Here is a 21,987-nt window from a genome sequence, read left to right on the forward strand (position 1 = left end):
TGCCCTTTAGTGTCTTCAATAGACGATCTCTCCTTCATAGTTCTTTCAAAACTGGTGCTAACCGATGCCTTAAAGTTGAAGCAAAGAGTCTAAAGAGCAAAAGTTTGTAACCGTTTAAGTAACTGCAGTTGATGCCACTTCTATCCTTCATGTGTACGAGTTTTCATTACGGATATCTACAATCCAGCTGCATGTATCTGCAAGTCTGACTCGTTCTAATCTCAGTTTTATTGTCTATTAATGGTTTAATTCATTGGTAGATCAATTCAGTCGGCTTTTCTATGCCACTGTTTTGAGAGAACAGCATTATCACATTCTTCAATTAGCCACCACTGTGATTGGTTAAAGAAATACAATTAAGAAACACAAACAGTCCCAAGCTTTTTTCCTTCCCTACAGCAGAACAATAGTGTGGTGCAGCCAGACCATGATGGACTACAGTCATAAATATATACACCACTGTTCAAAAGTTTGGGGTCACCTAGGCAATTTCATTTTCTCCATCATCAATGAGCCTTTCACCACCATTAGCTAACACAATGTAGCATTAGAACACAGGAGTGATGGTCGCTGGAAATGTTCCTCTGTACCCCTATGGAGATATTCCATTAAAAATCAGCCGTTTCCAGCTACAATAGTCATTTACCACATTAACAATGTCTGCACTGGATTTATCATTCATTTAATGTTATCTTCCTTGAAAAAACAATGTTTTTCTTCCTGAGGACATGTCTAAGTGACCAGTAGTGTAAATAGGATGTTTTTAAATAAGTTTGAATGAGTCAAAATGATGTTGCAGAAATCTTGAGCTGGACTTATATCCATTTAAAATTTGACTAGATATGTTGAACTGGAGCTTTAACTTGGAAAAATGTCCTTCATATCTATAGTTATATCAGAAACTACGGCAAGCAGGAGGGGGGGCAGTTTGCTTTACTGTGGTGCTGCAATCTAACTGCATATGGAGAAGATGAAAGATCTGTGAAGACAAAGTCTGAACTCATCCAGAGTTTGTCACAGGTCCTCCAGTGTGTCTCTAGACAAAGATTTGCAATGAGTTGTAGATTTGACCACAAATTCTTGCTTATACCAATTTCACTGCATTTTCTACTGATCTCAGTCACCACAGCAGGCACCATTACTGACACTGTTTAAATGCTTTGCTGGACTAATATCCAGTAGGAATGCAACAAATCAAAGCTAAAACATTGTAACACAAGCTAAGACAGGTCAGACAGACAACAAACCGGCCAAAACGAGTCACATTCCACCATCAAGTTTAGTCTTTATTTGTACATTAATGCGGTTCAACAAGGCTTGGGAATATGGCACACAATAAGATTCTACACAAGTCATTGTTCCCACGATCCATCCCAGGTCTTAGCTGTTAATCACCACTAAGCTTTAACAGTGATCAGCGTTGATATGAACAGCAAATTGTTATGCATATGGCCTGACATTACTGGAGTTTACAAAAGTCAGCAAAGGATGTGATTAGTCGTTTACCCAGAGTATATCACAGTGAAACTAGATGTCTTGCCACAGTTTAATGCAAGCAGAAATCAACGATTATTTCATCAGTAAAATTTGTACATACATCTATCTGGCTCATCCTCACATTTGGTCCACTTTATGAGCTTTAAAGTTTAGTTACTCTGACAAAAAAAAAAAAAAAAAACCCTCCAGCAGACAAAAAGCAGCAGGTTAGAAAATGTCACATTCCAAAAGAATGCAGGTTTTCAGATGGTACACAGCAGAGTGCTAATCATTTCAGATATTTTTAAAAATTACATACAGTTCACATTAATCAACACACAAACAGCGCCGTTTAAACATCCTTTTCACAACAAGACCTCAGCCAGAGCATAGGATCATTGTGATGTAAGTGCAAGTAAAAATAGGCAGTGTGGATCAGCACACAGGTGATCCAGGTAGTTCTATTACCGCCTAGCCCTGGCTCTGCTCCGTAACTAGACACAGTCAGCTTCAAATCAACAGCACAGTTCTGGAGTATGATCCCGTCTGAGAGCCAGAGTTGGCTGACAGTCACTAAAAACTGCCTGAAGTCTTTGAGGAGCTGCAGGGAAAACTGGCTCTGAACGCCTGATCTGCAGCCATGTTCCCATCTCTCATAGAGAATAAGAGGAGGAGGCGATATGAGACTGCATCAGTGAGAACTCTGCTCACACATACGCCCTCTGCGTGTCTTTAAATTGCTCAGATGTGAAAAGTGGGTGGACTGGTCCAAATGATGTAGAATATCACAATGTGAGCTTCAAATTAGAGCTAATTCTGATTGCAGTTTTGCGCTTTCAAGTGACCCCAAGTTAACTGGATGACAGAATGCTTTTGGTAATTTGGTAATTTTCTGGCGCCACCAAACTGTGAGGTCAAATAACACATGATCTAGTCTTCTATTTCTAAAAATGCAGTTGAAATATTTCTATGATTTTTACTTCTGGCTGGCAGCTGTAGATGAACTTTAAGTTGAGCTGGCATGCAGCGCTCACAGCTGTTTGTCTTTGTAAAGTGGTGCAGTCGAGCTTCGCTAAAGAGTTTGAGGCTGCGGTGTAAAAAACGGAAGATTTAGTGAACTGAGATTGCAGATCTGAGGGACAGCTGCAGGGGTACAGTGACCAAAACTGTAAAAGAAAATGAAGAGATGTGGAGAGAATGAGAATAAGTAAGGTGTGTGTGAGGTCAATGGAATCTGTATTTTCATTTCTTGTAGTTTTTAGACGACTGTTTGAGGCGATAAATGAAATTTCTCTCCCTGATTCTGAGACTTCTCTGCATGTTATAACTGTACAGCTGGGCTAGTGATGCACAAACAGCAGATATAAACTATTTTAGAGCCCAAAGGCGGGTTTTTTTCTTAACCAATTTTTAGTTTCCTCATAATTCCTAATCTCGTTGTACCCGGTACAATGACAATAAAGGCTATTCTATTCTATTCTATTCTATTCTATTCTAGTCTATTCTATTCTATTCTATAAATCTTTTGTCTTAAATTCTGCAGTTCTTTGCAATATTATTTCATTCCCTCTAGTCTCAAAGAGCAGTTCGTCTGTGGGTCTATTTTAGCTACACCGATAAGGTATAAAATTGCTGCTAAAACTCCTCTGACCCAGTGGTTCATGGACTCAGGACCTCTGGGGATATCCTGGGCCACTCCTGAGCAGTTTTTGTGGTGTGTCGGGGTTCATTGTCCTGCTGAGGGTGAAAACTGGCATCAAGGACTGCTGTTAGTGTGGGGGGTTGTTGACCTGCAGGGTTTAGATATGTGGTTCATGTTAAACATCCACATGAATGTCAGGACTGAAGGTTTCCCAGCAAAACGTTGCATTAAAACAAGATGATGGATGTTCTTCACTTCACCTGTCAGTGGTCAGAATGCTGTGGCTGATCGGTGAATGTTAGACTACCATTTTAGGAAAAGCTGTGCAGACACCGCAGAAGGGATGTAGATTTTTACTTTATGCATTTATTCCTAAAGGCTGATCTCAGTTAGTGTTGAGCTGCAGCTGCTCCGCTGGGCGAAGCTGTGGCTGTGGGTGTAATTCCTGCTCGGACTTCTGTGGTCTAATCTATGATGCTGTGAGTCCAAGATAGCTGTACACTAAACACTCTTTACTGTTCCCTGTAACATTAGGCAAGAAATCCTAACAGAGCAACGTGGTGTCTGAACTCATGGAGCTCCTGTCAGGTTCCACAGATGTGTTTCTGCTGGAGCTTCACTGAACATCTGCTGCATGTAGTGTTCTAGCCAACAAGATCGTAACAAAAGCACAGCTATACAGCCTCCACCATAGCACAGCTCTGTCGTTCCATGACGACAATCTGTCTCAGTTAGTGAGATAATTAGCTCCTCTAGTTATCTAACTGCAATATGGCACAAACAGCACTCTACTGCAGAATATAGAATCCTATATTAGAGTACAGCAGTGTCTTTGTCTGTGGGCCACAGGGAATACAAATGTTGGGAGAGATGGCAAAACCTAATGCGAGGTAAAGAAAACTTCACACTGTGTATGTTTAACCCTCCTGTTGTCCTCATTTACGGGCACCAAAAAATATTAAGTTGTCTGAAAAAAAATCCCAAAATTCAGCAAAAAAAATCTCAGAAATTTTGCAAAACCTTCAGGAAGAAAATTCCAATAATTTCTTGAAAGTTTCCCTAAAAGTTTTATTTTAAAAAAAATCCTCCAAATGTGGCAAGAAAATTCTTGTAAATATTTTCAAAAAATTAGTAAAAATCTTCAAAAAAAATCTTAAAAATATCTAAAGTGATTACATATATATCAGTAAAACTTCTAATATTTTCTTTAAGAACATTCACAAAAAAATCAACCAAAATCCAACGAAATCTTTTTAACGTTTCTTTTTTTCATCAAAAAATGTTCAAAGAGTTCCCAAAAATGTTGAAAATGTGGACGTCAGAAGTTTCACTGTGAAAATCTATATTTTTCTCCACATTTTCAAACTTTCAAACGGGTCAATTTTGACCCGCAGGACGACATGAGGGTTAAAGCAAGAAAACAATACTGAAGAGTAATGAAAATGTATGACGGATTAAATCTGACTGCAAACGGCATTTGGTTGGAGATTGGCCAAAGTGTAAGTAGAATAACACCCCTGTTTGAGTTCACATGGAACATATTCTGGCATTAATTTTTGTTGAATCAAATTCTCAAACAAACAAAGAAAAAACTGGGGTCAGGTTTTCCTTCAGGAGACCCGTTATCATTTTTGGCCCTGACAGATTAACTCTTCCACTCCAAAGTGACCTCACAGCTCCCTATTAGTAATCTAAATAAGATGACTTTCACTGGGATTTGAAATGCTTTTGTGTCTCATAACAACATCAAGGAACATTCATTTAATTCTTTCTGGCGTAGAAAAAAATCCCAACCCAGCAGCTGCGGTTGTTTTAAACCTTCATCAGTTCTGTGCTGACTGACATTCACCGCCTAAGACGTTCAAACAGTCAAAAACAAAGACCTGCAGCTTTAAAAATAGAGATATGCTAATGAAACACTTGATTCCTCTGTGGATGTGCTTGTAAATCTGAGCCTAAAAGCACCAGAAAGAAATCCGTCACTGAAGCTGACAGGTGCGTTTGAGGCTACACCAGATCCTGTTGGGTTCCACAGAGCATCATCATGGAGGATACCGACTGGCAGAGCCTTTCAGTGTTCATATTGGCAGTTAAAGCTGCACAAGGCAACAGTTTTCATTTCACATAAAAAAGATGTCCATCTTTTCCCAGCAGCTGTAATCAAGAAATATGGCTGCACATCGCCACAACAAATCACCGTCCAAATCTTTTCACCTTCACTTCAAACACACCAGAAGACATTAAACATTCAGCACATGTGGAGGTCTGCTCTCATTGTCCAATTTTAAATTTAAGCACAAACTGAATCTGCTAAGCGAGCAATTTGGCTGTCAGGCCATGACTTCCCACACAACCTTTCACAGCCACATCATACCTACAGCAGGAATCATTAGTGTGTAACTGATGGTTTGTTCACCGTCACCTTCCTTCCGTCACATTCGTAACAAATCTGATAGCACTGTGCTGTCTGCTGAGGGTGCTACATGTATCATTTTTAACATCAGTAAATGATTACCACATTCATTGTGAGACGTTAGTGTAATTATTCAACAACAGGACCGCTGCTGGGATGATTGGCGGCTCCGTCAGCCTCCACACTGCACTTTACATCGAGTGCCGCCAACTCGGATTTGGAGTAAAATCTCACGGATTGCTTTGCTTGAAGCACAAACAGACCTAAAGCTGTCTAATTTTCTCACCGTGACAAATGGAGGGGAGTTAGAGGCAAACAGGACAAAAATGGTCTGCAGCATGTTTATCCTCTTCAGGGGCGGGGTGATGACAGACAGGGCACAAAGAGGATTATGGGAGAAGAAGTCTTTATTCTGAGAAGCTCTAGCACTAAAAATACCCCCGCTGTGAGACAAAGGCTGCCAATCATCCCAGTAACGGTCTCATTGTTTATGGCACTTACCAAACTACCTGATGATTAAAAATGTTACACATAAAACCTCTAAATGAGTGTAAGACTGCATTTACAATCAGTGTTTGGCTGTATAAATATAATTAAACTCAGCCATTATTATACATCACTTTCCACATATGAAACATAGAATATAGCAGGAATCTGTAAGCATATTGCTCAATTATAACATTCACAATTTCAATCTAATCGATAAATAAAACATTTAAATTAAATGTGTTAAATCCTTTCATTAGTCGTTCATGATTGCACATTCATCACATATATATCTCGCTCAGTAATTATCTCCATGTTCAAAATATATTATTGACACACTGCTAAATACACTGTAAATTTGGATGGGGATTAAAAATACATCGTAATGTTCAGCCTCAGCTGTTTTCTAAAGGTCGGTTTTAGTTTTTCTGGTAGTATAGGGAAACTAAGTGTAATTTGGAATACGGTCCGAGGCACAGGTACATTGTTAGATCTATAAGCAGATTACACCACGTCGGAGAGCAGCAGCGACTCTTTTCTCCAACTAAAATCCTTTTTAAATGTTATTGTAACTGAATTCTAAGAGATAATTATGTTAAATACAAGCAACCAAGCCAAGTTACTGAAAAAGTCTGATATGTGAAATGTGTTTAGGGTGGACTTTCCCTGTAGTTGTATAGATATCCTGTACAGTACATTCAACAGAATAAAAATTCAACAGAACTATTCATATTTATTATTTAGATAGAGAATAATGTGAACACATAACTAACACGTCCACCCTGTTTTCCAAAATTTGACTGTTGATAGAACCCATTAGGAGTCACTGTTTCTGTTAAGCCTGAGTCTCAGCCTCCATCTCAAACTTAAAGTGACTACAGACAACATTATGTATTCTAATCTAAGAAAATGCAACAACTCTTTATGCAGCCTTTACAAGGTCAAAGAAGGCAATGGCAGCAGCTAGATGCAAAAATCTACTTTACAGGCATAAAACTGTAGTTCTACAGAAAGTTAAAGATCTTTTCTACCTTTCTGCAATTCAGCTTCAGGTGTTGAAAAGCTTCTCCCAAAGTTCAAACAACCCTTTCTTTCAGGACTCAACCAGATGACGATGATGACGGTGACGATGATGACGATGACGAAGATGAAGGGGACGGTCCCAGTTCTGTGAACCTTGATGAAGATGTCCCTTCCCTGTCTTTCTCCTTCCTGCTTCCAGTGCAAACGGACCTCTGGGCTGGTTTAAACTGCCACGTCACCTTCTTTGTGGTTGACGTCTGATCCACGGTCGCTGCTCGCTTCACTGGTGGAGTGACAGGTTGGGTTGCCGTGGGAATGGCTGATGTTGCTGCCATGCTGGTGGTAACCCCGGCAACTTTTCCAGCCCTGCCGTTGTTGTTTCTATCTTGTTCTGTGAAGAGCTCACTCAGCACTTCAGGCTCAGTGGCTTCTCCAAACAGGTCCCAGTCGGGTTCAGTCGGCAGCCGCTTGGGTCGAGCTACGCCGGCAGATTTGCTTCCAACAGCAGAGATTCTGGAGGAGCGACTGGGATCGGAGTCGGACAGATCAGAGTCCCAGTCGCTGTCCCCTGCCACCGAGCCACAACCCAGTACTGACAGGTCAACAGGCCCAGAGCCTGAACTCTCAGAATCCGACTCCCTGGAAAAACACAGCAGACAGAAACACAACATTAGAGAATGTTCTACAACAGGCTCGACTTGCAGAGACCAGAAGAACCACATGTTGCTCCAGTCATGACCTCAGAAAGCTGCATCAAATCTGAACTGCTGCCAAAATGACTCAAGTTCACCATATGCCAATGCTTCTGACAGACTGCAATCAGAAAGGTTACTGTTTGTGTGTGATGGTGTAATATTGCATCAGCTGTGACTTTCAGCCATATAAGCACTCTGTGAAAAAGATGCCGTCACTCCTGGCTGGAGTCAGGATGGCACCTGGTGAACTTTTTTGGTTTTCCATCTAAAACAACAAAGATCTTCTGCTTACCTTTCTGCTATAAATGTAATGATCACCTAAACTGTCGTAAAAAGGCTCATTTTGGAATACTTTCAGAAATATTAATATTAGTAATTTAATCAAACAACAGTTAGCTTAGCAACAGCTATTTATTTTTATAAGTATTTACTTCAAAATTCTATTTGTGGTGGTAGTCAACAGTGGAAAATGGTGAAAAAGAAGTAACATAATCAAATCTATATGCTAGAAATTACACAGATTTATTATAGAATGGAACATAAACACATGCTCCAATTTAATGTACTTAATAATGAACTTCTAATGGAAATGAAATGGGAAATAACAATGAATAAAATTTTATCTTTGTATGTACATGAAATGTTTAAAAATTGATAACAGTGTGTTGAAGAGAGAATCTCTGTGCTCCAGTTCAGGAGTTCCACAGAGTGCTGCTTCCAAATCCGACAGTTTCCTCAGTCTGGGTCAGCAGCTCTGTGCTTCTTCAAACAGCCTGGGTCAAGTAACGTCTCCCTCGACTCAGCCGTCTGACAGCTTGCCAGAACCTTCTCCATGGCTTTTCAACTCCTCCCACCCTCTGAATCCTTGTGTCAGTAACAACTAACCAAAGATGCAGTATTTCTGGATTCCCTGTGCGTGAATCTGAGAGTCCCTTTATCTGAACAGCTCAACAGGACTCCTGCAGCTTGAAGACCTTCTCTACAGCTGGTCTTCACACCTGCAAACAGCTGCCTCTTACTGGACGCTTTGAGCATACTCATCATGTTTCCAACTTTAGGATGAAGGACAAATTGGAGGTGAGAGTTGAAAAACTTGAGGACAGGGGCTTTGACCAGACATTTCCACCTCACATAAGTGAGGACAATGGAACATGTGATAGGTTGAATCTGAGTGTTGTGCTGAAGAAGGACGTGACCCTAAAGGCCAATTCATACTTTGTAAGGGTTCATGTGACGTGAGTTTAATCATCCTCTGAAATCTGTAAGGGTCCACACTACAGGCTTGCCAACAACCCACATGCCAGGAGATCATATAGTGCTTAAAACAAATGTTTGGCGTGAGGAGAGGCTGTACGAGGACAATCATCATTAACAGAATTGTCACTGCTGGACTTTGCTTGTAACATTGCCTGTATAGCTTTCCATCAATGGAGCCCAACACAGATGGAAGTTCTTATTTCCCTAGATATCCAGTTCTATGTTCACGCACTGTGCCCGGCAAACCTCAAAAATAATCAGTGTTACAGCTTAATCTGTAACCAGCTGCTGGTTCCTCATTTGTTTTACTGTGCTCACTCAGCATGAGGGGAAATGGAACCGGCCAAGTAGCAGACTGACGTGGTCCAACTGTAGTATGAATAAAGCTGCATTTGCAATCTGATTATTGGTCACACAGATGACAAGCACAAGCATGTTTAAGGTGACACGGTCAGTTTACTTGCTGTTCTACATTCCAACCCTCAAGCAAATGACCAGACGGTCAATAGGTTGTAGGGCTAACGCTTAGAGATGGATGGATGGAAGGATGGATGGATGGATGGATGGATGGATGGATGAATGGATGGATGGATGGATGAAGTGCTAAACTGAGATATGTATTGAATTATTTCTCTGGCCCCGCACTGAATCATAAAAATAAAGCGTATTAGATCCATATTGGACACACAGAAATCAATGCGTACATACTTTCCACTGTATGGTGCAGATCCTGCAGGGCCCAGTAGGAGGCATGCTGGAGCAGCCAGGTAGACGAAGCTGTCAGTGCACAGAAAATCTCCCTCCTCTGGTTTGTGTGGGGTAAGGTGGGTTGGCTTGGTGTCCCGCTCCATGTTCGGCAGACCCACATGTGTTTTTGGACTGTATGGATCTGTATGTTGCTGAACGCTGTCTGGTTTTACATCATGGGCTGAAACTTCGGTCACTGCGGGGATTTCCCCCTTGGAGGCAGATCTTCCAGAAGACACAGCAAGGTAGACAAAGCTGTCCGACTGGACAAACGGATCGATGTCACCGCAATCTAGTCCTGAGCTTCTGATTGGCTTCTGATCAGGATCTAGAAGGTGTTTGATTGATTGTTTTGAAGGAGACAGAGGAAGAGGGGAGTCTACTCCCATGAGGGTCACTTTTTTCCTGGGTGGCATTTCTTCACTTTGTGGAACGTTTACAGTCACAGAGCTCTTGATGACAGAACGTTCTAGCTGGGACTTCATGACTGAAACCACTCCTATCTTCCCATCTTTCCTTCCGTACTCATCTTTCCTTCTCTCCTCATCTCCTCCCATCTTCCCATGGTCTCCTTCCTCTCTTTCACCATCTCCTTCAAAGTCGTCGTGGGAGGAGGTGTGGAGGAGTGATGGGTAGCACCACTGGAGCTCTGAACTCTCCTCCCTGCCCCATTCCTTTAGCCCTCCATCGTCCCCGTCTTTCTCCAGCGATGTGCTGCTGCTGCCGAGGTCGGAGCCACTGATTGGCTGGTCACTGTCAGAGCCAGCCTCCTCTTGGCTCTGATTGGATAAGGAGAGGAAGACGCCGCTGGAGTCGGACTCGAGCGTTAGATTGGAGTCTGGAGAGCTGTCCTCTTTAGTGGAGCTAGAAAAAAGACAAGGCAGTCAGATTCATGCCCGTGTGTCTGACAAGCTCCTGTGACTCTCTACGAGTGCTTACCACTGACACCATCAACCTACTTTGCCAGATCAAGGCCATTGATTTGCTTCTGTCGCACAGCCTCAAGACATGAAACTGGCACAGTTGTATGGGTGACAGACACCATCTTATGACTACATTCACTTTCTAATTTGGCTGAGGGCGCACAATAGTTTGGTCTTCATTTGTTCGACAGTGACGGAGCTCATATTAATAGCATTTTGATTGTTAGCATGATCTGATGATTACAGATTTTGGAAAGGATGGTATTATTATTAGTGCTGTTTTCTCCTCTACCTAATTAGGTGCATATCAGATTAGTTCTTTCTGACATGCGTGATGTGGCATGTAATTTTGGACACCTGTAACCCGTAACCTTCAGCTAATGAAAGCTGCAACGCTCATATGTATGAAATAAGCCTGTAGCCTTCCAATCAATGTCCACTCCTGCTGTTCCACCACTACTGAAAGCTCATAGGAATAAAAGTGTGCAGTCAAATCTCCCAGAACTGACCACTTCAAAGGACTGGCCACCAAACACCCACATGTACCTACTTTTATTTGTGGGATTTACAAATAATCTCTGGGACCGACTAAGACTGTTAGCCATCTTTCATGCCAATGCTGCTCACTGTTCTGAGTGGTTGACCAGATGTGTTGGGCCTAAAGGCTCAGCTGTTGGGTCATTTCCATTCTGGTCATTTATATCACTTCTGGCTCAACTTAAGAGATGTTTGGGCATTTATTTTATATTTATTTACATGTAGAATCCAAACACTACCAGACCGCACTGTACGGTGCACGGCTGCAAGTCAAAACTGGATGCTGACAAATTTCATTGCTTTGTGAGTATAGATCAAAAGATTTATAAAGAAAAGAAGAAATGAGAACTGAAAAGAAAAAAATAAGCTCAAAAATTATTTTGTTTCTTTTGTTTTTTTTATAGGGCTGCATGGTGGCTCGATTGTTATCCCTGTTGTCTCACAGCTAGAAGATTTTACATGAGTTTACATGTTCAGGTACTCCAGCTGCCTCTCACAGTCCAAAAGCATCCATCCATCCATCATCTATACACCGCTTAGTCCTCATTAGGGGGGCTGGAGTCTATATCAGCTGACTGAGGGTGAAGGAAGGGGACACCTGGACAGGTAACAGTCTATCACAGAGCTACACATAGAGACAAACTGGTGATTCTAAAATGTCCCCAGGTATGAGTGTGATTGTTTGTCTCTATTTGTAGCCCTGTGATAGACTGTTACCTGTCTAGGTGTCTCCTGCCTTCACCCTAAGTTAGATAGGCCCCATGCTCCCTACGACCCCACAGAGACATAAGTGGTGTACAGATAATGGATGGATGGATGTTTGTTTATATTTTGTTGAATAAATCAGCTTTGAAATGTACTTGTTACATGAGCAGTTCTCTGTGTCTGTGTGGTGATGCAGGTACCCAGAGAATTCGTTTAAAACATTTATATATCCAAATATAAGTCAAACATTCCTTAAAATTGCCCCTAAAGCCAGTAAATGTCCATGTATAGTATAAAATCATTGTTCTGAATTGAATTTAGTATGCGTTGGTATTTTGTGCATGTATAATGCTCACTGAAAGTGTCTTTGACCAGATCAAAAGCTCAGCTTTGCTGGATTCAGATGTGGATTTAGTTTTTGCCTTGCTCAGTGATACTGCAGTCCTCCAGGATGTACAGAATGGAACACTTAATGGAGAATAGTTTGGATGCTGTCATGTTTATGGAGTTACCTGGTGCCAACAGTAGAAGTCCCAGCAGATTTGACCGACCAATCAGCAGGAGATCTGTCTGTGTCTGTAGCTGGAGAGGCCATAGCAGTGAGCTCCAGACTGACCTGCGATCTGCTGCCCACTCCTGGAAAGTAGAGTACATCTTTCACATTATTTAACAGGAGAAACAAGAGATATGATCAATGCATTACAGCATTCATCCAGTCCTTTTGACATTATTAGCTGTTGTTCAGTTTTCTAGTGAAGGTAATTCTGTAGCATTAGAAGATGTCCCACATGTGTTTGAGTGGGTAAATATGGGTAGAGCTGTGATAGTAATAAACAACTCTCACCACTGATCAGAAACATGACAATAATGATCACAAGCTCTTCTACTTAAGCCTGGGGTTTCCTAAATGGACCCCCGAATCTGTCACTGCAGTTCATAAAGCATTATAAAACCTCTCCCTCCTACAACCACCTGGATCTCTCTCTCTCTACCTTCCTCCTTAGAGAATCCATCATCACTCCCGGCCTGGTGAGCAAACTGCTGCACATACGGTACATTTGCATACAATGATACACAATCTACATCACTTTACTGATGTTTGGTCCCATTTCTATACCACACTACATGAATTAAACTCATTCTAACTACTGTGCCTATTTTTTCTCCGGTGTTTAAGGGTTAAAAAGAGCTCCTTCTCATTTCAGTATCTGAGCCATAAAAATGTCTAAACGGATTACATATTTTGGCACTGATTTCAAATAGCAGCCCATTTCTTCTGCTTTTTATCTGAGGGGTAACTTAAGGTTGAGAATCTATGAACTGTCTGAGAAAGCCATGGTGTTATTGGAAGGTATTTTAATATAGCTCCTTATATCATATTATGTCATTTAGAAGGCATAGTTATTGTGTTATTCATTTTCTCTTTATGAACTCATGATAAAATAACATGCAGAGTGTTACTGAACTGTGAGTCCAGGCAGACAGGAATGCTGATATATATATATAATATGGATTATATTTAGTAAGTCTGAGTTTCTGAGGGAACCAAGAGAGATGATACAAAACAAAAACTGAGCTGCTTTGATAGTGAGTTTTGACAGTTATGCCTTGGGAGTGACTGGTTCTTGGTAATTTATATTTAAAAACTGGACAAAAAAACAATAGAATTCTATATTTATGAATACTAAAAATTCAGGGCCCAGTGATCCTGTCAGAGGTTCTCCCTTACTTACTTTTCTCTCTTTCAAGTCATCTTACAACATTACGTTTGTATTAATTAGGAAAGAAAATAAGCACAGTGTTTATGTCTGGAAATGAATTAATATATCGGTCGAAAACAAAGAGCAGCTGCCATTTGCTGACACTAAGTCACCAACACCACCTATTTTGGTCCATTTAGAGAATATTACCATCCACAATCACACACACAGACAATAGTGCTGTTTTTAACGTAATAAAGATACACAATGAGCGCAAACATGTGACTGAATTGACAAAGAAGCAGAAATAAAACATATACATTAATACACTAGAATTACATGTAACTTCTTTTTACTTTATGTAGAACTATCAGTAATTATTATTTTCTTCTTAATTGTCAGTATGCTATTTCATTTTGAAACAGAAAGGAATGACTGATGATGGGTGTTTGTTAGGTTTGGTATTTCTTTGAGTAACAATTGTGCATAAATCTATGTGTGATGCTGAATTATCAGTCAAACACATTTAGTGCCCCAGACCTCCAGAGACCCCTGAAGCCCTACACTGACTTTACAATTAGCTGTTGGCAATTTGGTTAATTGCTAATTTGCTACAAAGTATAATAATGTGCACTCCTGAAGCGTAGCATCAGTGAAGGTAGGTCCTACATGGTTACCTAATCTTATACCTGGGTGCTGCATTTACACTTTGTCAGAATTTAATTATTATTAGTATGTAGGTCTGCACTGCTACATTTCCTTGATTATGTTAGATTTTTATTAAAATAGACATTAAAATCTGTTGGTAGTTAAAAGTTTCTGGGGAAGTAATGAAAGTGCTGCTGAAACAACATGCATCCATGCATGGTAAAAGCCCTCAGCTGTTTGACTTCATCCTGCAAAGCCTCTGTTATAAATGCTAATGTCTCCAAGCTCAGGCCAAGAGATGTCACCACTTTCACAACTGCTGTGTTAACAGCAAGTAAACAACCTTAACAATAAACAGAGGTTTAAATAACATAATAAACTGCTGATACAAAATCCAGCTAATCTCTACCTGTGAGGACGACCGCTTTGTCTCTCTGCGGTCCAGGGTGAGTTTGGTACATGTCAGCTCGGTCCCTCTGTGGCTCCAGCAGGGTTTGGTACAGATCCTGGGTGTCCCTGTGGGGCTGGGACAGGTCTAAGTGCTCCAGGTCAGAGTCCAGCTCCCGGGCTCTTCTTTCCAACTCCGTCAGGCTGAGCTCTGAGGCTGCCGAGGATGGAGGATGGGACCCTCCAAACCCGACTGGAGGCCTGAGGAGAGGCCAACGCTGCAGGGAGCCTGACAAGGAATCTGTATCACCTCCTCCCTCTGCTCCTCCTTTTTCCCAGCCGTCGTCCCACAGTGTGTTCACCATATCGAGGACATCATCCCAGCTCTCCATCCCTCCTTCCTCCCCAGGAGTTCCTGCTTCCCCTCCCTCCATTTCTCCTTCTTCTGTCTGTAATGTCGTCACCACCTCCGGAAACTCTTGTCCATGCTGGTCTTGTATCTCAACCATCACCTTCATACTTCTGTCATCCAATTTTTCAGTTATTATCTCTATATTCCTGTCTTTCTTCACTTCTTTGTCTTTGTTTACATTTTCTTGGACTTTTTCTTCAACCCTTTTTTCTACTTTTTCGTGTTTAGTGTCTTCCACCAGCCCCACAACAACAATAGTCTTCTCTTTAATCACTTTCTCTTCCTTCTTGTCTTTCTCTTCTCTCCTCTCCTCACTCTTCTCTTCCTTCTTCTTCCTCTCCTCTCTCTCAGTCTTCTCCTTACTCTGCTCTCCTTGCTTTTCTTTGCTTCTGGATCTCCTGGGTTCTTCCTGCTCTCTGCAGACCCTCCAGTGCTCTAAGTTCTGCTCCTTTAAGGAAGCCCTACCCACCAAACTGGTTCCCTGTCCTGGTTCTACATGAGAGGGTTCTTTAAGTGAACACCGTCCCACAAGGCTTGTAGCGTTCACTACAGTTGATAATGGGTTCTCTGAGAAGTGTCCTGACCGGTGGAGGTGGCCAAGTGGACGCCTCTTCTCCAACGCTGAAAGGACAGAAGGGAGAGGGGGGAGAATAGGGAGGTTGTGGAGTGCCCCTCCCTGACGAACAGTCCTCTTTCTAACAATGATCCGGCGAGGCCATGTGGACTCAATGCCTTCAGCTGGGACTGTGGATTCAAGGTCTACAAGCCCTCTGCTCTGTCGAGGGCTGGCTACACCTGGACGAAGCCCTGTGGCTGTGCCAGGTCGAGTCCTGGAGCTGGATTTCGATGATTTGGACTTGTGAGATCTTGAACTTTTCTCTACACGGCTAGATTCAACTTTGTCAATGTCCAAAGGCTTTTTCTCAGATTGATCTGCAGGGGCAACATCACTTTTATCTGCAGCCACAACATTTATTTGAGCTTTCTCTGTCGTTTTAGTGCTGTTCTTGGCTTCACTGACAACCCCAGTCTCACTGTTATTCGTATTCCCAGTCTCTCTACCAACCCCAGCTTCTAGTGCTGCCTCAGGCTTAGATGTTGGAACAATCTGAACATCTGTTTCAACTTTAGCCTCAACTCTGGATTCTGTTGCTAAATCAACCTCATTCGTAACTTTAGCTACAACTTCAGCTTCTGCTTCAGTCCTGTTCTCGTCCTGTCTTGAACTAGCCTTAACTTCAACCCCTGTGTCAAGCTCTGGCTTCATCACTGGTCCAGATCTAGCCTCAGTCTCAGCTTTATCTTCAGGCCCAACCTTACTCTCAGGCTCACCCACAAATGAAGGTGTAACTTCAGCAATAGGTTCTGGCTTACTCAGACCTTTTGCAGTTTTTTCTCCACTCTTTGTGCTTCCTCTGTGTCCCTCTTTGTTCATAGCTGGAGCCATGTTTTGTATCTCCACACCTGATTGCACTTTCCCTTCTAAATCCCGGCCCCCTGGTCTTGTTTTCACCTGGGAGCCCATTCTAGTTTCAGGCACATTTTTAATGCTAACTCTAGAGCCATTGTCGTATTTGCTCCAGTTTTCAGCTCTATGATGTTCTTGTATTACAGCCCTGATTTCAGCCTCTGACATGTTTCCAACACTTACTTCACTCACTAACCTCGGCCCACACCCATGTTTACTGTCAACCAACACCAGCCCTACACCCCCATTATCGTACTTAGCGACCATCCCTCCACCTCCACTGTCAGGGCCCACCTTTGACCCAGCTCTATTCCTACCCACTGCTCCAGTGCCCATTCTGGGGGCAGCACTGGGGGAGGGTGAAGGTGAAGGCTGGGGGAGTAACAGGGGTGTTGTGTCTAGACCCTGATCTGGTTCTAAAAACACAGAGTCTCGGTCTGAACGCAGAGGAACCGGTCGGCCATACCCGAAGGTTCCAAACGATGTCTCCCTCCTCTCTCTCTCTCTTGCTCTCTCCCTCTCCAGTCGTCCTCTCTCCCGCTCTCTTTCCCATTCTCTCTGGGCCCACCCTCGTTCCATCTCCCTTTCCCTCTCCCTCTCCCACTCCCTTTCTCGCTCACTGCGGCCCCATCCTCCTCCTCGATCCCTCAAGTCCTGCTCCAGGTCGTGAGCAGACAGTTGGACCAGCGGGGCTCGGTAGGGCGACCGTCTGAGTTCATGGGGCGGTGACAGCCTCAGGCTCTGGGTTTGGGAGTAATGCCTCGGCTGGATAACATGGGGAGGGGAACAGCGCAAGCTCTGAGTCTGACTGGGGCGAGGTTTGGCAGGGGAGAAGAAGACTGGAGTATGGTAACCTGAGGAGAGGGGTGAGCCAGAGAAAGGTGAGATTAGTGGGGAGGTAAGGGAGGAGGACTGGCCTCCAGGAGTGGGGTAATGCCCTGGGTTAAGATATCCTCCTCCTCTCTCCATCATCTCAGCTGTAGTCAGCTCTAAACACTCCAGGTGTTTTGGCGGTGTCAAGACTTTCCAGGAATGCCGACCATCTCTGCTCTTTGTGCTGTCTCCATGGTGATGGTGGTGGTGGTGGTGGTGTTTCTTTGACGAGGAGGAGGACACTCCCGGAGCTGAGAAGGATGACACAGAGGGAGAAACTGATCGAGGGAAACATCCTGGTGAATGGCAGCCACCACCATCTGCATCCTGACCACCGAGTTTCAGTGAATCGTAGATGGCTCTTTCATCCAGTCGCCGTACAAAGGAGGGGTTTGGAGTTAAAGAGCGAGGGGGATCGAACATGTCAGCGGGGGACCGGCTGACTCTGAGAGAGCCACTTGCAGAGTAGCAAAAACTCCCTTCTCCTCCACCGTCTCGCCGTATAGACCCTCCTGGGTGGTGGTGATGGCTGTCAATCTGCTGATTGATGCACATGGTGTCATAAATGGATCGCTGGGGTATGTAGCCATCTCCATATCCCCCTTCCACTCCCCCATCTCGCCCTCCCACTCCCCCATCCCCAGCTCCATGTTTCTCCAGGCAGCATGAGCTCTTCCTGAAACACCCTGGCCGGCTGAGAGGCTTGCCCATGATTGGTCGGATGGCTGACGGTGGGAGGGGTTGGTGGGAGGCACGTGGGAAGTTTGAAGAATGAATCGTGAAGTCCTTAGTTTTACTAAATCTAGGAAAAAAATTGGCTTGCAAAATTACTGTCAGAAAGCGCAGATTGCATGGGAACTGGTTTTGAACAGGTCATAGCAAAACAAAAGCAGTGGGGAAATGTCACATCCAACATTTTTTTATCCTTCTTTACTGAAGCATATTCCTTCTATTTTAAGGAGAAGTCAGGAGAATCTTGTGACCAAAGTATGCAACTCCTGCATAAAGAGCCTTTTGTCAAATGTTCCATGACGTAAAAACAGTGTAAACAGCATAATGTCCAAATGAAATTTGAAAATGGAATCCTATTTTCGGAAATATTCCAGTAAAATTTTGAAAAAACAAAACAAACAAAAGACAAAATATGTCCAGTTTTTATGTCCACAAGGTTTCTGTTTTTAGTGCATCCTCTCTCACATTCTCTTCTGTCGTGATTGCATTTGTATTTATTCTGGCTGTTTATTGTTCTGGCTGTCTGCTCAGAGCCAATTAAATCTTCATCCAGCAGAGCATTAGTCCGTCAGACACAGAGCGACAGAAAGAGCGAGTACAGTGGATAGAGGATTGAATCCAGTCAAAGCTTCTTCTCTCATTCTGGCTGTGTTTGCTGATTGCCGTCCGCTTTCTGTGGAAAACAAAGCAAACAACAAAAATGATTTGAACCAAAGACAGCTTGAAAAAGTCTCTCCATACATATCAAAGTCACTGTATACTAGCATATTCAGTATTAGGACAATAGTTTTTGATTGACAGTCTGTCTAATTACTAGTTTACTTGTCAGGAAAAGTGTCACTCATACTGTAAAAACATTTGCATAAAGTCCTGCATGGTTCTGGAGCTTTCTGAACTCTGAAAACATCCCCCTCGTGTTGTGATCACATCTCAGCTTGAGTATAAGACTTCACAATTTTGCAGCCTGCCATTTACTGTGCATTGGGGGTTTAAAGGAAGCACAGCGGATTTGCATCAAGGGAATTATAACATTAATTATACTGGAAAGTAAGACATCCAATATTCTCTGATGCTTTGATTGCAACCAGTCATTTTTATTCTGTCTTTTATGAGTCCCCTAACTTAATCAAAGTTCAATATGAAATTAAATCCAACAGAGCGCGCTAAGAAACATGTGAGAGGAGCAGTGGGCAGTCACTTTTGTGATTTGGTATCCAAGACAGCACTCTATAAATGCCATCAGTACAGTTGTTGGTTAAATCTACAGGTTCATTTCATAAATGCTACATTTTGATAACTCAACCAAATATACACTTAATTTTACTTTTGTGGACAAGTATGTATATTTAAAAGAATGGACTAAACACTGATCTAAATCTGAAGCCTTAGTTTGATTATTTTTTTAGTGAGTTTGTTATATATTAAAGGCCGACAGTCTCAAAAATCTAAAGGGAGAAAGAGATTGATCACAACTAAAAGCAAAAGCCTCACATGAGTTTTCACCCAAGGATGGGCAAAGCTCTAAGCTCAATACCGTAAGCCCTGGTAGGTAGGCTATTGACTCAGTTTCATTGAAGTTCTCTACTTTAACATGACAAAGAGCAGGCCAACCATTTTCACAGCCAGCTGTTTTCAAAGACAAGACCTGAGAAGATATAATCTCAACTCATCCTTCATTTCTTTCTCCCAGTAATGGCTGAACACCAAGCTAAATATGGACGCGCTAGGAATCCCTTCTGGAAGTGATATCTTAGAAGGACACATGCAACATTTCTTCAGTTCTCACAACCTAAAGGCTGAAATGCTCCACTAGAAAATGTAAAATGTGCTTTGAGTTTAACTTTAGATTGTCCTCCCAAAAACTGCCTAAGCGCTAAGATGGAGCCCAGCTTGGGCAAATTCCTTCAGACAATTTCATAGACGTCATATCTTAGAACACATAACCAGCAGCGCTCACAACCTAAAGGGTGAAATAATATTCAGAGCAAAGACAACCAAAGACAAAACCTCAAACAACTCAGCAAGCATTTTGAAGTTGGAGAGATGGTGATGCGACAGCCTGCACAAAGCAGCCTTAAAGCCCCCCGTGCAAATTTGGTGCCAAAAATAAAGTCAAGATGACGTCAATATTCCTTTAAAGCTGTTTCCTCCATTAATACGACAAATCAAACACAGATTTTTCCTCATCTGCCACATTGCGACATCGTGAAATTTTAGTTTGATGTTGATATTCCTCCTTTGCATGTACCAAACAGACCGCCAGACAGCGGGCGGTGAAGTCCAGCATGGTGGGAGATCATAACGGTACTTAATATGGTGATTAGCTGTGGTGACTTACAGGACGTCACCAAAAGGCGGTTAAAATTTTGACCACTGAAGCGTGGCATCCAGCACACATCCTGGCAGTCTCAGAACGGCTCCGACTAATTCCACCACCAACACTTGAACCACTTCAGCGGAAAAAAGTAGAAGAATAATTGACTGACTTGAAAACTAAATTTAGGGTACTTCTTTCCTCACATAATGAAAAGAACAGACTGACATTCACATTGTGGAAAAAAGCATTTTTAAAAAGCTTTTTACAGTCGCCATGAACATCTATCTGAGCTGAATGTCTAATCTGTCTCCATCAGAAATCAGTCGCCTTCAAAGAGCCTGCGGATAGTTGAGAATCATTCCTAGTCTCTATCTTTTCAGCGTGCCTGCGTTCTTCAGCATTTCTCTCTCCTCTCTCGCTCTCTTTCATCGCTGCTGCTGCCACCTGCTCTGTTTTCCCCCGATCAATGGAAAAGCCAGAACCTTATCAACATGGTCACAGTCAGTAAAAGGCATCAGTCAATCCAGTGCGTCGATCTCAGTCCCATCCTGGTAGAGTGTTACCATTCTGCTTCAAATCAGCATCCTCATTTGTTTTTCTTACTGGCATCTCTGCCCCTGTCGTCTCTCTCTCTCTCTCTCACTCTGTCTTTCTTTATCTCTGCCGTTTTTCTCTTTTTCTGTCGCTTGTCTCCCTCTCCCTGCCTCTCCCCCCTTCTCTCCCTCTCTCTCCGTCGTGAATCATGCCTTCTGTCAGTGGAAGGTTTTTTTGACAAGCGCTCTCTCTGCCAACCAACACACCAACGCAAACCCTCCTCCTCCTCCTCTCCCTTTCACTCTCTCTCCCTTCTAGCTTTCCTTCTCCTCATTTCAGCCTCCCTCCACCTCACGCTCTCTCTCCCTCTCTACTTCTCTTCCTCTCTCTCTCTCTTTCTTTCTCCCTCCCATTTGCACTCCACACAGCTCCGGGGCTTTAAGAGCTTTGGAGCTGCAAAGAGACCAACTTCTCCTCTCCATCTGCCTCTCTTTTCCCTCCATCTCTTCTCTCTTCCTCATCCCTCATTCATCACTACTCTTTATGGCTATCTTTCTGCCTTTCTCTCTTTCTCTTCTAGATTTAGTTTGACCTGAGTGGGCTACCCTTGGGAAATCATCACCACCACACGTGTTAGAAATGAGGTAACGGAGGAGAAGAGGAAAGAAGGACAGACCCTATCTATCTATCTATCTATCTATCTATCTATCTATCTATCTATCTATCTATCTATCTATCTATCTATCTATCTATCTATCTATCTATCTATCTATCTATCTATCTATCTCTGCTTCAGTCTCCCACACATTCTTCTTCTGTGCTTCACTCCATCCCTCTTGTAGCCCTCTCAGTTTGCCCTCTACCTCCCACTCTTCACCTCAGCATTAATGCAACACGCATCACTGTGGAGGCGGCAGGGAGAGTGAAAGAGAGCGAGAGAGAGAGAAAGAAAGAAAGAGCAACAATGGATACTCGTACTGTACAGAGCAGTTTAAAAGGCGTCATCAGCAGC

General features: G+C 42.7%; 1 protein-coding gene across 1 annotated transcript; it reads right to left on the minus strand.

Moving 5' to 3' along the window:
• Nucleotides 1-1,265: 1,265 nt before the first annotated feature.
• Nucleotides 1,266-21,586, minus strand: LOC110950106 (uncharacterized). Its single transcript, XM_022192508.2, has 5 exons — nucleotides 20,924-21,586; nucleotides 14,662-18,797; nucleotides 12,417-12,540; nucleotides 9,701-10,603; nucleotides 1,266-7,679 (listed from the first exon to the last, which is right to left on the minus strand). The coding sequence occupies exons 2-5, from the start codon at nucleotides 18,101-18,103 to the stop codon at nucleotides 7,118-7,120; spliced, it is 5,031 nt and encodes a 1,676-aa protein (XP_022048200.1). The 5' UTR covers nucleotides 18,104-18,797; nucleotides 20,924-21,586; the 3' UTR covers nucleotides 1,266-7,117.
• Between the last annotated feature and the right edge of the window lie 401 nt (nucleotides 21,587-21,987).

Source organism: Acanthochromis polyacanthus, chromosome 1 (assembly GCF_021347895.1).
Source record: "Acanthochromis polyacanthus isolate Apoly-LR-REF ecotype Palm Island chromosome 1, KAUST_Apoly_ChrSc, whole genome shotgun sequence".
NCBI lineage: Eukaryota > Metazoa > Chordata > Actinopteri > Pomacentridae > Acanthochromis > Acanthochromis polyacanthus.